This window comes from Macaca thibetana, chromosome 20 (genome assembly GCF_024542745.1).
Source record: "Macaca thibetana thibetana isolate TM-01 chromosome 20, ASM2454274v1, whole genome shotgun sequence".
Classification (NCBI taxonomy): domain Eukaryota; kingdom Metazoa; phylum Chordata; class Mammalia; order Primates; family Cercopithecidae; genus Macaca; species Macaca thibetana.
The window spans coordinates 46,806,083-46,820,412 of record NC_065597.1 but is presented as its reverse complement, the minus strand read 5'-3'; the positions used below and the strand labels follow the sequence as shown (position 1 = coordinate 46,820,412).

Genomic DNA, 14,330 nt, shown 5'->3' with positions numbered 1-14,330 from the left:
GGTGTACAGGGCAGAGCTAGTGGATCTGGGTGATGGGGGCAAGGGACATCGGAGGGAGGGGAGCTGAAGCCGAGGCAGCAAAGGTTATGTGGGACCATCTTTTATTTGTTTATTTTGAATAGGGACGGGGTCTCACTATGTTGCCCCAGCTGGTCTGGAACTCCTGGGCTCAAGCGATCCTCCTGCCCCAGACTCCCAAAGTTCTGGGATAACAGGCATGAGCCACTGCACCCAGCCAAATAATGTCCATTATTATTTCCCTGAGAAATGTGCCTGGCCAAACAGAGCTCTCTGCAGTAGGACAGGGCACAACTGGGGACAGTTTCAGGGCTGTTTTTCACCCACAGGCTCTCTCTCCAGACAGGAAGAATCCACCAAGTACTTCAACTTTACAACCTCTGATGAGAAGAAAATGAAAGAGGCTGAGCATCGATACCGCGTGAGAGTCTAGGGAGTATCCCTGTCTGCCTTCCACGGTGTGGATAAAGTTGGAAGTTGGCGGAGAAGATGGAGAGGAGCTTGGGGTAGGGCCAGGAGGGAAGTGGCATTTGGGAGGCTCCAGAGACCACAATAACACTCTGCCTTGATTTCCTGCAGGTGAATAACCTCAGCCAGCGAGATCTGTCCATCAGCGTTAACTTCTGGGTTCCTGTCCTGCTGAACGGGGTGGCCGTGTGGGATGTGGTCGTGGAGGCCCCATCCCAGGTACCTGTGCCTGCCTCTCCTCTTTCTTCAGACTGGCATCCCACAGCACGGCACTGCCTCTTACCAGGGACATGTTGCTCATTCTGTGGCTAACTGCTTCTCTCTCTCCCCAGAGTCTCCCCTGTGTATCAGAGAGAAAACCTCCCCAGCATTCTGACTTCCTGACCCAGATTTCAAGAAGTCCCGTGCTGGTAAGAAAGTCCCTGAACCCCCACCGCAAGATCAGCCCCCACCAGGGATACCGAGAAATGTACCGCTAGGCCGCAGAGTTCCGTGCATGTCCTGTAACTGTTCATCTGTTCCCCACCCCAAACCTGACCATATTTTTACCTATGGTTCCCTCCTCAGTGAAGAACCCCTCAGCTTCACCCCTCTTCTGCCCCCAGGACTGCTCCATTGCTGGCTGCCTGCGGTTCCGCTGTGACATCCCCTCCTTCAGCGTCCAGGAGCAGCTGGATTTCACCCTGAAGGGCAACCTCAGTTTCGGCTGGGTCCGCCAGGTGTGTGAGGGCAGTGGCAGAGCACCTGCCCCGGACTCAGGCAGGACCTGGCATGTCTGTGCCCATCTGCAAGCCAGGGCATCCCTGGAGCTCTAAGCCTCCACCAGAGCCAGTTCCACAGGCTTCCCCCAACCCCTTTGCAGACATCGCAGAAGAAGGTGTCGGTTGTGAGTGTGGCTGAAATTACGTTCGACACATCCGTGTACTCCCAGCTTCCAGGACAGGAGGCATTTATGAGAACTCAGGTAGAGACCATGTTGGGGGCAGCGACCAGGCTGGAAAGAGGGCCCCTAGGGCTACATCCGCGGTGCTGGGTGGGGGTTTGCAAGCCTTGGGGGAGGAGGGTGAAGGTCTCTGGGCAAGACAGCTGTCCCTCAGGGCACGGGTGCTGCTGCGTCTCAACCCTTAGAGCAGAGCCTCAGGGAGGAGGGGAGGGAGTTAAAGGTTGGGGAACCTGGGAGGCATCCGGGATGGCAGGAGGCCAGACGCTCTCTGATCTCCGAATCAGATGGAGATGGTGCTAGAAGAATACGAGGTCTACAATGCCATTCCCATCATCATGGGCAGCTCTGTGGGGGCTCTGCTACTGCTGGCGCTCATCACAGCCACACTGTACAAGGCAAGTGTTTTATCCCACTCTTTTTTTTTTTTTTTTTTTTTTTTTGAGACAGAGTTTTCACTCTTGTTGCCCAGGCTGGAGTGCAATGGTGTGATCTTGGCTCACTGCAATCTCCACCTCCCGGGTTCAAGTGATTCTCCTGCCTCAGCCTCCCGAGTAGCTGGGATTACAGGTGGCCTGCACCATGCCTGGCTAGTTTTTTGTATTTTTAGTAGAGATGCAGTTTCACCATGTTGGCCAGGCTGGTCTCAAACTCCTGACCTCAGGTGATCCGCCTGCCTCGGCCTCCCAAAGTTCTGGGATTACAGGCGTGAGTCACCACATCCGGCCTTATCCCACTCTTGACACCACCAGCATCCAACCCAAGCCCTTCTACAGACTGGGTGGTATAGTGAGAACTCAGACTGTGGAGGCAGGCAGGCCTGGACACACATTTTGGTTCTATCATGTACTCACTGTTTAATGTTAGGCAAGTTGCTCCACCTCTCTGAGCGTGTTTCTCTCTCTCTCTTTTTTTTTTCTTCTTTTTTCTTTTGAGGTGGAGTCTCACTCAGTTGCCCAGACTGGAGTGCAGTGGCACAGTCTCAGCTCACTGCAACCTCCACCCCCCAGGTTCAAAAGATTCTCATGCCTCAGCTTCCCAAGTAGCTAGGACTATAGGCACACGCCACCACACCTGGCTAATTTTTGTATTTTTAGTAGAGACAGGGTTTCACCATGTTGGCCAGATTGGTCTTGAACTCCTGACCTCATGTGATCTGCCCACCTCGGCCTCCCCAAGTGCCGGGTTTACAGGCGTGAGCCACTGTGCCCTGCCGTTTCTCATTTTTGAAATGATAATAATGCTTATATCACAGAGTGGCTGAAGTGAGAGAGAAATGAGGCCAGGGCATGTGCACAGATCTGCCTGGATCTATGCTGTCCCGCCACGGGTTGTGTGTGTACCCACTGTGCTTGGGGCCAGCAGATGCTCAATATATGATAGCTGTTGTTCACATAAAGGTTCTCGCACACAAATGTAAGTTAGCTTAGTTGTTGCCTTCTCTCCTCTCTCAGCTTCTTCTTATTCCCAATTTTCTTCCCTGCCCTCTTACCCAGATTTTCTTTCTTTCTTTTTTTTCTTTTTCTTTTCTTTTTTTCTCTTCTCCTTTCTTCTTCTTTTATATGGAGCCTTGCTCTGTCGCCCAGGCTGGAGTGCAGTGGCATGATCTCGGCTCACTGCAACCTCCGTTTCCCGGGTTCAAGAGATTCTCTTGCCTCAGGCTCCTGAGTACCTGGGATTATAGGCGCACCACCATGCCCAGCTAATTTTTATATTTTTAGTAGAGACAGGGTTTCACCAGGTTGGTTAGGCTGGTCTCCAGCTCCTGACCTCAAGTGACCCACCTTCCTCAGCTTCCCAAAGTGCTGGGAATTAGAGGTGTGAGCCACCGCACCCGGCCTTACCCAGCTTTTCTCACTTATTTCCCCTGATAGCTTGGCTTCTTCAAACGCCACTACAAGGAAATGCTGGAGGACAAGCTTGAAGAAACTGCCACATTCAGCGGGGAAGGTTTCAGCTGTGGGTCCCCAAATGTGCCTTTGTCCTAATAATCCACTTTCCTGTTTATCTCTACCCCCGTGGGCTGGTCTTGCTTGCAACCATAAATCAACTTACATGGAAACAACTTCTGCATAGATCTGCACTGGCCTGAGCAACCTACCAGATGCTAAGCACCTTCCGAGAGAGGTAGAGATTGTAATATTTTTGCATATCTGTCCACCTTTTTTAGTGATGACCCACTTTTTACAGAAACAGGCATGGTGCCAGCATAAATTTTCATGTGCATAAGAATTGTCACACGAAACGAGGATGTTTATAGCACACTTTCCTTGCATGGAAGAGCTATAACCCAGGGACCTGAGTGCCTCTCTGGCAATAGTTGGGGGAACCTGTTTGTGGGCATTGAAAAAGTTTTCTCACTTTCTATGGCGATGGGAGCCTGAGGTCATCTTTTCTTGATGGGGCTGAGAGGCGTCTCAGGGGAGAGTCAAAGAGTGTGTGTGTGCGTGCGTGCGCATGCACGTGCACGCAGGATGCATTGGTCATGAGTTTCTGCACACACTTCAGGTTCCTCCGTAATGGTAAGTGGGCAGGCTGTCCTAGGAGGTGAAGAAATGTCCAGAGCTCATCTGAACTCCTGTCCCCCTTGAATGGGGTATTCAGAAGCCAGGAAAGCCAGGCTTGGAGCATGTGATTTCCCAAATAGAAGACCCATTAAGAAAGATTATAGAGAATGACCAAAAGATTCCAAATCCAGCATTAGGTCCCGAGGCCTCACACACAGGACTGTGGAGCCTCCGTCTGAAATCCAGATAGCTGGGGTTCACAGACACCAGCGGCTCAGGTGTCAGGCAAGAAGTGGGACTTCAGGATCTGCAGCCCTGGGCTCCCAGGGGGGCTCTGCAAGCTGCCTGAACTTCGACAAGTCATTTAATTCCCGAGAATCTCAGGTCCTCCTCTGGAGAAGGGGAACTAAAATTATACCCTACTCCCAGCGTTACTGTGAGGATTCAGTGTATGAGGAAGCCCATTACAGCCTACAGCCCTAATTTTTAATAGGTGTGCGTGAGACAGAGGCCTCATTATTATGAGGTGAGAGAGAGTGAGCTGGGATCGCCTACCTGTGCGTGGAGGAGGCTCCCTCAAGCACCCCAGTATCAGCCACGTGGGAAAAGCACGTGGAGCGCCCACCGCGCAAGGTGCATGCGCGGAACAGGCGCTTACCAAGCTGGGCGCAGGCACGGAGCGGGCGCCTCCGGGTGCATTCCCAGGGGCCCTGCCCTCCCCATAGAGCCTCAGACACGAAGCTTCACACCTTTATTGCGCCCGGGGGCGTCCGGGGCCTCAGGGGTGTTCGTAGCCAGTGGGCAGAGGGTTGACGTGGCTGTTGTGGAACAGAGTGTGGTTACCGTCCCCCCAGGGGAAGGGCTGTGGAGAGAGCGGAGGAGGGAGAGCGCGTGAGCGCCGTGAGTCCGGAGTCCGCGCCTCCCCCGCCACGCGCCCCACGCTCCCCACGTTCCCCACGCTCCCCATGCACGCCGCAGCACCCCCGGGCCGCCCGCGCGCCCGTCCCGCGTACCTTGGTGCGGATGCGGAGGTGCTGGTAGGAATGGAACTCGGGGCGCGGGCGGTGGCCTGAGTGGAGATAGGAGTTGAAGGTGCAGAGGGCCACGCTGGGCAGCGCCAGCACGAAGGAGAGCAGGCGCCAGGTGCGAGCTGCGGATGGAGAGGGGTGAGCGCGCAGGGCCTGGGGCGGCGGGCCCGGGAACAAGTGGGCAGGGTAGGGGATCCCCGGGATCCGCCCGCTCCCCATTCACCTGCTGACCCTTCGTGGCCTCCTTTGGCAGCGCTGGCCAAGCCCCGGGTCAGGGGCCTCAGAGGCAGAGCCATGGCGGTGCGGGGAGCGGGGAACCAGCGCTGTCCTCGCTCCCTTTACCGTGGCCTGGGGTCCCCTCCCCTCTCTGGGCCAATCACCTGTTGAGTCTGGAGCACGAGCGGCTATTTTTAGAGGTTTCTATATTTACAATGGGTCCTGACTAGCTTGAGATCGTCTCCAGACAGCTGTTGTCCTGTGCCTCTTATTTTGGCAAAGGGGCATTTAAAGTACAGTATGCCATTCTTTTTATATAGTTGCAGGGAAACTATTTTGTTCCCTATTCTATGCCTAGTGGCTGGCACACGGTTGGGCTTTAATAAATATTTGTAGAATGAATTAAGTGTCTTTTTGAGTCTGTTTTTTCAGCTGTAAAATGTATAATTCGTACCTGAAAAGATTTTTTAAATAATGGAGGCGGGGGGATCTCACTATATTGTCCAAGCTGGTATCTTAGCTGTTGTGTCCAGACGTATCTCAGCTGTTGGTGGTGAAGGAGGTGAAGGCATGACTCAGGGTCAGTTTCTTCCTGGAATGCTGCATACTGTGACCACATTTTCTAAAGCAAAGATTGATTACAACATGTGATCTACTAAGTATAAATGTTTATGGGGGGCCTAGGGACAGTGTATTTGAAATTGGAATTGTCCTGGAAAAACTGTCCTGGTGTGGAACTCTTGAGCTCAGGTGATCCTCCCGCAGTGCTGGGATTACAGGCATGAGCCACCGCACCCTGCCCTTACATGATTTTTATGAAGTTTATGTAAGGTAGGAATGTGTCAACCTGGATTTTGTCAGGTAACAGTAGTTCAGTGTATGTATTAGTCACAGTTCTTTGCAAAGAACAGAACTCACTCTCACTAGTTTTAAAAGATAGGTAATTGAGAATCTTAGGTAGCTCACTATGTCTGGTATAGCCAGAGAGGCCTACAGTCTCCACAGTCAGAAACAAGTCATGTCTGGTATAGCCAGAGAGGCCTACAGTCTCCACAGTCAGAAACAAGTCATTCCATTGGCCAGCTGCAGTGACACCCCCACAGCTCACACTGCTGGAGCCTGGATGCCAAAAGCTTCATTAAGGCTGCCCTGGAAAGCCAGAATCTTCCAGTCTCATCCCCTCTTGAAAACGGATTATTCATGTAACCTGTATCCTGGGTCGCTCTTTTCTGAAAAAGAATTATGTGATTGCACCAACTGGCAACCCCTAGGTGCCCCAGCTGCAGGAGGGGTTGGGAAACTGAGCTCTGGATTCTGCCTTAGGGAGGCAGGAATTGTAGGGAAAATCTCCAGGTCTAGGATGAGTATTCAAAAGGTTCCAGGCAGCCACAAGCCTGACAGGTGTCTACTGAAAAGTGCATTATTTCAATCTGAAAAATACGACTGCTTGGAGAAAGAAAGCCTACACAGGGCCGGTGTGAACCTTTATCAAAGCAGGTCACGAGAAAGCCACAAGACCAGGCAGGGATGACATCTGCCTGTTCTGTCCTCAGCACCCGGCATGGGCCTTGGCATGAAATAGGTGTTCTAAAAATATGTATGTAATGAATGCTTGAACCTTGTTACTTTGGTTAACCCTACAGCAATGCCTTTTCAGAATTACAATCCAATAGGAAGCTTCCAGCTTTCATCAAGGGCTGATGTACTAATATGAACTTAATATATAAAAGAAAAATGAATTATATAGACATATAATCTGAATTTAATATACAAAAGAAAAACGAGGAAGGTACACTTTCAAGAAGGGGCTCTATACCAGTTTCTTGTTGGTAATAAACCGAAGAGTAGGTTCCACCCAACTTTAGCTGCTGCTGCTACTTTTTTGAAAAATAACCTCCTTGAGCAGTCAAATGTTATACAATGTTACAAAAATTATTCCTGAGCTCTTACTGAGCTATAACAGAATTCTTCCTACAGTTGTTTTCCCAACTGGACTTTGGCATTGTTGCAGAGAAGATGGGGCCCTATTCCAGTTAAAGATACCTGGCATCTCCCTCTACACATAGCGCCCTCCCTACATATATAAGATAATGGCTCCTGGAGAAAACAGATATGAAGACAGATATTTTTACTTGAAAAAGTTCTAGAGGCCGGGCATGATGGCCCACGCTTGTAATCCCAGCACTTTGGGAGGCCGAGGCGGGCGGATCACTTGAGGTCAAGACTTCAAGACCTGCCTGGCCAACATGGTGAAACCCTGTCTCTACTAAAAATACAAAAATTAGCTGGGTGTGGTGACGTGTGCCTGTAGTCCCAGCTACTTGGGAGGCTGAGCAGGAGAATTGCATGATCTAAGGAGGTGGAGGTTGCAGTGCACCAAGATTGTGCCACTGCACTTCAGCCTGGGTGACAGAGTAAGACTGTCTCAAAAAAAAAAAAAAAAAAAAAAGGAAGGAAGGAAGGAAGAAAAGGTTCTGGCCCCTCAGAGTTTTGGTGGTTGTTGCCAAACAATTCCCTGGGAATTCCCATCCCTTTGTTCTCAGCTTGGGAGCTCCTATGGAGAGGTTTTCTTGCTGAGACATTGAGAATGCCCTGAGGAGGGCCACTCCTGTCCTGGGCTGCTCAGGTAGTCTGTGCTTTTCTGGGCCTGTCACCATCTTACCTGCCTCTCTAGAAGGTGTGCATAGCTGTCTCTTCCAGGCTGTGCACTCACCATTGTTTTTGTAAGTTCTCACTCACACAGTTCATTAACCTGGCTGCTGCCAACACTTTCAGTTTCTAGAGGTTTAATTTTTCCTCCACTTTAGGCAGAGGGAAGAACAAACTCACCAGGTGCTAAATCAACCCCGGAGGGCAGCATCTCAGCCTCTTTTCAGACATATCTCAGCTGTTGGTGGTGAAGGAGGTGAAGGCATGACTCAGGGTCAGTTTCTCTTGTGCCCTCTTCCTGGAATGCTGCATACTGTGACCACACTTTCTAAAGCAAAGACTGATTACAACATGTGATCTACTAAGTATAAATGTTTATGGGGGCCCTAGGGACAGCGTATTTGAAATTGAAATTGTCCTGGAAAAACAACTGTATGGTGATACAGGACATGGGTTAGCTAGAATGAACAGGTAGAGAGAGTTGGAGCTCAGACAGCATTGGGGTGGGGTCCATTGGCAACAGGGGCATAGACGCTAAATAAACAGGGCTCTGAGCTCCCTCTGCACTTGGGAGGGGCCGGCAGCTATGTAATAGTGGATGTCTACTGTTTTGTGTCATATGACCAATATATCTATGCCTTTGTTTCTGATACTGAGACACACCCTCCTGCCCACCTTATTCTCAGTTCACAGTTCAAGTGGGATGAACTCCCTCCTCTAGCTCCAAGAAGGGCCACATGATCCAGGCCTACCCAATCAGAGCATTCTATTCTCCAGGCCACAGTGATTGTTTGTTTGTTTGTTTGTTTGTTTTTTGAGACAGAGTCTCACTCTGTCCGCCAAGCTGGAGTGCAGTGGTGCAGTCTTGGTTCACTGCAACCCCTGCTACCTATGTTCAAGTGATTATTCTGCCTCAGCCAGCCTCCTGAGTTGCTGGGATTACAGGTGCACACCACCATGCTTGGCTACTTTTTTGTATTTTTAGTAGAGATGGGGTTTCACCATGTTGGCCAGGCTGGTCTTGAACTTCTGACCTCAAGTGATCTGCCTGCCTCGGCCTCCCAAAGTGCTAGGACTACAGGCATGAGCCACCCGAAAAAAGAGCCCACATTGCCAAGACAATTCTAAGCCAAAAGAACAAAACTGAAGGCATCATGCTACCTGACTTCAAACTATACTACAAGGCGACAGTAACCAAAACAGCATGGTACTGGTACCAAAACAGAGATATAGACCAATGGAACAGAACAGAGCCTTCAGAAATATTACCACATATCTACAACCATCTGATCTTTGACAAACCTGACAAAAACAAGAAATGGGGAAAGGATTCCCTATTTAATAAATGGTGCTGGGAAAACTGGCTAGCCATATGTAGAAAGCTGAAACTGGATCCCTTCCTTACACCTTATATAAAAATTAATTCAAGATGGATTAGAGACTTAAATATTAGACCTAAAACCATAAAAACCCTAGAAGAAAACCTAGGCAATACCATTCAGGACATAGGCATGGGCAAGGACTTCATGTCTAAAACACCAAAAGAAATGGCAACAAAAGCCAAAATTGACAAATAGGATCTCATTAAACTAAAGAGTTTCTGCACAGCAAAAGAAACTACGATCAGAGTGAACAGGCAACCTACAGAATGGGAGAAAATTTTTGCAATCTACTCATCTGACAAAGGGCTAATATCCAGAACCTACAAAGAACTCAAACAAATTTACAAGAAAAAAACAACCCCATCAAAAAGTGGGCAAAGGATATGAACAGACATTTCTCAAAAGAAGACATTCATACAGCCAACAGACACATGAAAAAAAGCTCATCACTACTTGCCATGAGAGAAATGCAAATCAAAACCACAATGAGATACCATCTCACACCAGTTAGAATGGCAATCGTTAAAAAGTCAGGAAACAACAGGTGCTGGAGAGGATGTGGAGAAATAGGAACACTTGTTACACTGTTGGTGGGACCATGAACTAGTTCAAACATTGTGGAAGACAGTGTGGCGATTCCTCAAGGATCTAGAACTAGAATTACCATTTCACCCAGCCATCCCATTACTGGGTATATACCCAAAGGATTATAAATCATGCTGCTATAAAGACACATGCACACGTATGTTTATTGCAGTGCTATTCACAATAGCAAAGACTTGGAACCAACCCAAATGTCCATCAATGATAGACTGGATTAAGAAAACATGGCACATATACACCATGGAATACTATGCAGCCATAAAAAAAGATGAGTTCATGTCCTTTGTGGGGACATGGATGAAGCTGGAAACCATCATTCTCAGCAAACTATCACAAGAACAGAAAACCAAACACTGCATGTTCTCACTCATAGGTGGGAATTGAACAATGAGAACACTTGGACACAGGAAGGAGAACATCACACACCGGGGCCTGTTGTGGGGTGGGGGATGGGGGAAGGATAGCATTAGGAGATATACCTAATGTAAATGACAAGTTAATGGGTGCAGCACACCAACATTGCATATGTATACATATGTAACAAACCTGCACGTTGTGCACATGTACCCTAGAACTTAAAAGTATAATAAAAAAATAAAAATAAATATTAATCACTAATATTAAGATAACACAATATTATTCTTGTCCACACCAAGAATATACCTTGTATATTATTATTACTTCACTAGTATACCTTTGCCTACTACCTACCTAAATCCTTTTGTTATTTTAGTTATTTTAGAGAGACAGGGTCTCACTCTGTCGTCCATGCTGGGGTGCAGTGGCCTGATCATAGCTCACTGCAGCCTTGAATTCTCTGACTCAAGCAATCCTTCAGCCTCACCCTCCTGAGTAGCAGGGGCTACAGGCCAGTGGCACCACACCAGCTCGTTTTATTTTTATTTCACAGAGACACAGTCTCGCTATGCTGCCCAGGTTGGTCTCAAATTCTTTGGGCTCACGTGATCCTCCCACCTCGGTCTCCTAAAGTGCTGGGATTACAGGCGTGAGTCACCGCCCGCAGCCTCACCTGCCTAAATCTCTTAATGCACAAGGGAAAGGAGCGAGAATTCAGGGGAATACAAAAAAACAAACATACAAAATAGCCCCCAGCACTTCTGAGAAAGATCTGCGGTACAGAAAAGCCGTCCTGAGCGGGTCTGTGTGGAGGGAGGGGACTGCATCTCAGATCCACAGTCCACCCGGGGCTGCAGCACGCTAGTTCTACAGTGTTGGGCCAGGTTGGACCTCCGGCTGGAGGCCTTCCACACCGGAAACACTGGTAGGGCTCCTCTCCAGTGTGGGTTTGAGGGCGGCGGAAGAGCTTGGCACTGTCGCCGAAGCCTGGCTCCGGCCTGGCAGAGCGGTCAGGCCGCTCTGTGCTGCGAGGCCTCCCGGGCTGGCTCAGGGTAGCCTGGGGCCTGAACCGTCTCCCGCGAGTCCCGTCCCGCACTCGCACAGCTTCTGGGCCCCTTCGCCCCCTCCTGCTGAGCTGCCGGCTGGGCGGTTGGCGGAACCTGGGCAACTTCCAGGCCTCCCGGAGGCACTGCAGGCACTGCGGGCAGGGAACGGCCGCTACCGGGGTGCACGCGCTGGGGCTTGGCCAGGTGCACGTGCTGGGCAGCCGCGGCCGCCCTCCGCACACAGGTGTGGCTTTTCGGCGGAGTGGGTCTCCCTGCGCTGGACCGAGGAGGAACTCTGGGTGCAACAGAGGCAAGGCTGCTCCCCGACGTGGGTGTGCCGGTGCGGGAGAAGCTTCCCGCACCCGGAGCAGGAAAAAACTGGCGGACACGGCTGCCCCCAGTTCCCCACCGACGGCGGATTCGCATCTGGGCTTTGCAGGGGATCTGGAAGGGGTAAGTGGAGGAGGGCTGAGGGCGGGCTGCTCCATGCTGGGGAACGTGGGCGATGAGTGAAGGAGACCAGATGGGGCGCGAGGAGGAATCTGGGGAAGGCTGGGTGGAACCAGAGGCTGGAGACTGAGTGGGGGGACAGGATAAAGGAAAGGAAGTCGAGGCAGGAGTGTGGATGGGGGCAGATGTTGAAGGAAGGACCCGGGGCTCCCACAAGGCCGGAGCCCGGAGGTGCTGCCCGGGGCGACTGAGCTGGGTGCGAGGCTGACGCTCTCCACGATTCCACGCCTGCAGGGCTTCTCCCCTGGGTGCAGGAGGACACGCTGGGAGAAGGAGGTCTTCTCACTGACGCTGTCACCGCAACTGCAGCAGCAGAAGAGACGCTGTCCTGTGTGAATTCACTGGTGGCGGATCAGCTTCCACCGGTCCCCCAAAACTTGCTGGCCCTGGGGACAGACGCAGGGCTTTGGCCGAGCCATCAGCAGAGCTGGCCGCTAAGCCCTTGCTGCACTCCCCACAGACGAATGGCTTCTCCTGAGTAGACTCGCTGGTGCTTGATGAAGTTGGAGCGGACACAGCAGGTCTTGCCGCACTGGGGACAGCGACAAGGCCTCTCGCCAGTCGCTGCGGACCCACCGGTGCTGGAGGAGGGATGCACTCTGAGTAAAACCCCTCCCGCAGGCCCCGCACTTGCAGGGCTGACGGCCCAGGTGAATCTGACGGCGCTGCAGCAGGTCGGAGCTCTGGCTGAAACGCTTTCCACAGTCAGAGCAGGGGGAAGGCTTCTCGCGAGCACCGCTTCGGAGATGACCGCTCAGAGAGTAACTGCGCGGGAGGCTCTTGCCGCACTCGGCGCCGCTGTGGGGCCTCTGCCGGACTCAGGCTTCCGGTGGCCAGTAGCTCACAGTCTGGGAGCAGCACCCAGCCCCAGGCCTCAAGGGCTGTCTGGAGAGTTCTCTAATGTAAGACTCTGGGCAATGTCATCTGAAGGTGTTTCCTGAGGCTCTCAGGCATGTCCCTGGGTGTTACCCTAAGTCCGTCCTCTTGGATAAGCTGGTCCTCACTGTTGTGCCCAGTTCCTGCGGAAGGAAAGATTTCAGATCCTGGAACCATCATTCTCTTCACAGGGAGAGAAAACCACAGAAGAATTTTACTACAAACTGCAAAGGAGACTAAGGAGACTGCTTTCCGAATCCTATAATCAATGCTTCTTTATTATTATTTTACTTTTTCCTTTTTTTTTTTTTTTAAAGACAGGGTCTGTCTTTGTTGCCCAGTATGGAATGCAGTGGTACGATCTCTGCTCACTGCAACCTCTGCCTCCCCAGCTCAAGTGATCCTCCCACCTCAGCCTCCCAAGTAGCTGGGACTATAGGTGCACACCAGGTTTTTTTTTTTTTTTTTTTTTTTTTTTTTTTTTTTTTTTTTTGGTAGAAGCCGGTTTTTATAATGTTGCCCAAGCTGTTCTCCAACTCCTGGGCTCAAGAGATTGGCCCGCCTAGGCCACCCAAAATGCTGGGATTACAAGCGTGAGCTACCATGCCCGGCCTCCTATAATCGATGCTTTTTTTTTTTTTTTCCCCCAAGAGGGAGTCTTGCTCTGTCACCCAGGCTGGAGTGAAGTGGTGCTATCTATCTTGGCTCGCTGCAACCTCCACCTTCTGGGTTCAAGCGATTCTCCTGCCTCAGCCTCCCCAGTAGCTGGGATTATAGGTGCCTGCCACCATGCCTGGCTAATTTTTTTTTTGGTTTTTTAGTAGAGACGGGATTTCACCATGTTGGTCAGGTTGGTCTCAAACTCCTGACCTCGTGATCTGCCCACCTTGGCCTCCCAAAGTGCTGGGATTACAGGCGTGAGACACTGCACATGGCCAATCAATCCTTCTTAATAGTAAGATTTATTTTAAAATTTGGATTGTGGTTATAAGACTTTTAGTAGTCTTGGATATTACCATCTTTATCCTGAATGAAAGTGTAGCAAGAGGCTGGGCACAGTGGCTCACGCCTATAATCCCAGCACTTTGGGAGGCTGAGGCCAGAGGATCCCTTGAGCCCAGGAGACCAGCCTGGGCAACAAAGCAAGACCCTGTCTGTATTAAAATTACAAAAGTGTGGTAAGGATCATTTCCTCACTAACCTTGAACATCCAAACACAAACCATCAAAAAGAATCAACTTCAGAAAGCCATTATTGCTTTACTGGTTACGGTGATTAAAAGAAGGAGGCCCCTCGGGTCACAAAGATAATTAACTGATTTGTCACTAACCATATTGAAACTCTTTTTTAAAAAGGGTATAGATAACTTTGTAATTTACAATTTTAACAATCAAATTAGCCAAGAGTAGAGTTTGCAATAGGACTAGAAAATACTCCAGTGGCTCATATATAAGTGGGTTAATTTTATCTATTTTTAGGCCTACTAGGTCTATCAGTCTGGATTTTCCATTACTTGGAAATGGGGGCTGGGGAACAGATGCTTCTGGCCACTCTGAGCCCTGGCTTGATCCTTGGGACTCATCTCTCTCTCTCTCCCTGTTTGTGCGTCACCTCACAGCGGATACCTGGCTCTTATCTCAGGACCTGACCTCCCACTGAGCTCCAAGCCTGCAAAGCATGCTGCCACCCAGGTATTTCCCCCTTAACATCCTGCCATCACTTCAGATGTA

The 14,330-nt window shown here is 50.4% G+C and overlaps 4 protein-coding genes across 5 annotated transcripts in view; 1 reads left to right on the top strand and 3 right to left on the bottom strand.

Annotated features, from left to right (window-relative positions):
* The window catches only part of ITGAD (integrin subunit alpha D), a 31,543-nt gene extending 28,129 nt beyond the window's left edge, over nt 1–3,414 (top strand). The window contains exons 24-30 of the mRNA XM_050773459.1: nt 361–439; nt 598–705; nt 819–896; nt 1,092–1,205; nt 1,349–1,450; nt 1,714–1,824; nt 3,301–3,414. Coding sequence (XP_050629416.1) covers nt 361–439; nt 598–705; nt 819–896; nt 1,092–1,205; nt 1,349–1,450; nt 1,714–1,824; nt 3,301–3,414 — 706 coding nt within the window. The remainder of the gene's footprint in view (nt 1–360; nt 440–597; nt 706–818; nt 897–1,091; nt 1,206–1,348; nt 1,451–1,713; nt 1,825–3,300) is intronic.
* The window catches only part of VKORC1 (vitamin K epoxide reductase complex subunit 1), a 502,856-nt gene that overhangs the window by 357,204 nt on the left and 131,322 nt on the right, over nt 1–14,330 (bottom strand). The gene's annotated exons all lie outside the window — the stretch shown is intronic.
* Nucleotides 2,898–5,354, bottom strand: LOC126944266 (cytochrome c oxidase subunit 6A2, mitochondrial). Of its 2 annotated transcripts, XM_050773592.1 has the most exons (4): nt 5,185–5,354; nt 4,947–5,083; nt 4,683–4,795; nt 2,898–3,966 (listed from the first exon to the last, which is right to left on the bottom strand). In XM_050773592.1, exons 1-3 carry the CDS (start codon nt 5,255–5,257, stop codon nt 4,712–4,714), a joined length of 294 nt encoding a protein of 97 aa, XP_050629549.1. In that variant the 5' UTR covers nt 5,258–5,354; the 3' UTR covers nt 2,898–3,966; nt 4,683–4,711. The 2 variants fall into 2 exon arrangements, with proteins under 2 accessions (XP_050629549.1, XP_050629548.1); XM_050773591.1 differs by lacking the exon at nt 2,898–3,966 and having other exon boundaries at nt 4,670–4,795.
* On the bottom strand, nt 10,541–12,766 carry ZNF843 (zinc finger protein 843). Its single transcript, XM_050773565.1, is given in 1 exon segment — nt 10,541–12,766. A coding segment is annotated over 1 exon segment (786 nt). The 5' UTR covers nt 11,641–12,766; the 3' UTR covers nt 10,541–10,854.

Bases quoted from the DNA above. Each gene is read 5' to 3' on its own strand.
- LOC126944266 (XM_050773592.1), bottom strand. From the start codon at position 5,257: ATGGCTCTGCCTCTGAGGCCCCTGACCCGGGGCTTGGCCAGCGCTGCC. The intron at 5,084-5,184 runs GTGAATGGGGAG...CTCCATCCGCAG, and splicing joins AGGCCACGAAGGGTCAGCAG to CTCGCACCTGGCGCCTGCTC. The intron at 4,796-4,946 runs GTACGCGGGACG...CTCTCTCCACAG, and splicing joins ACCTCCGCATCCGCACCAAG to CCCTTCCCCTGGGGGGACGG.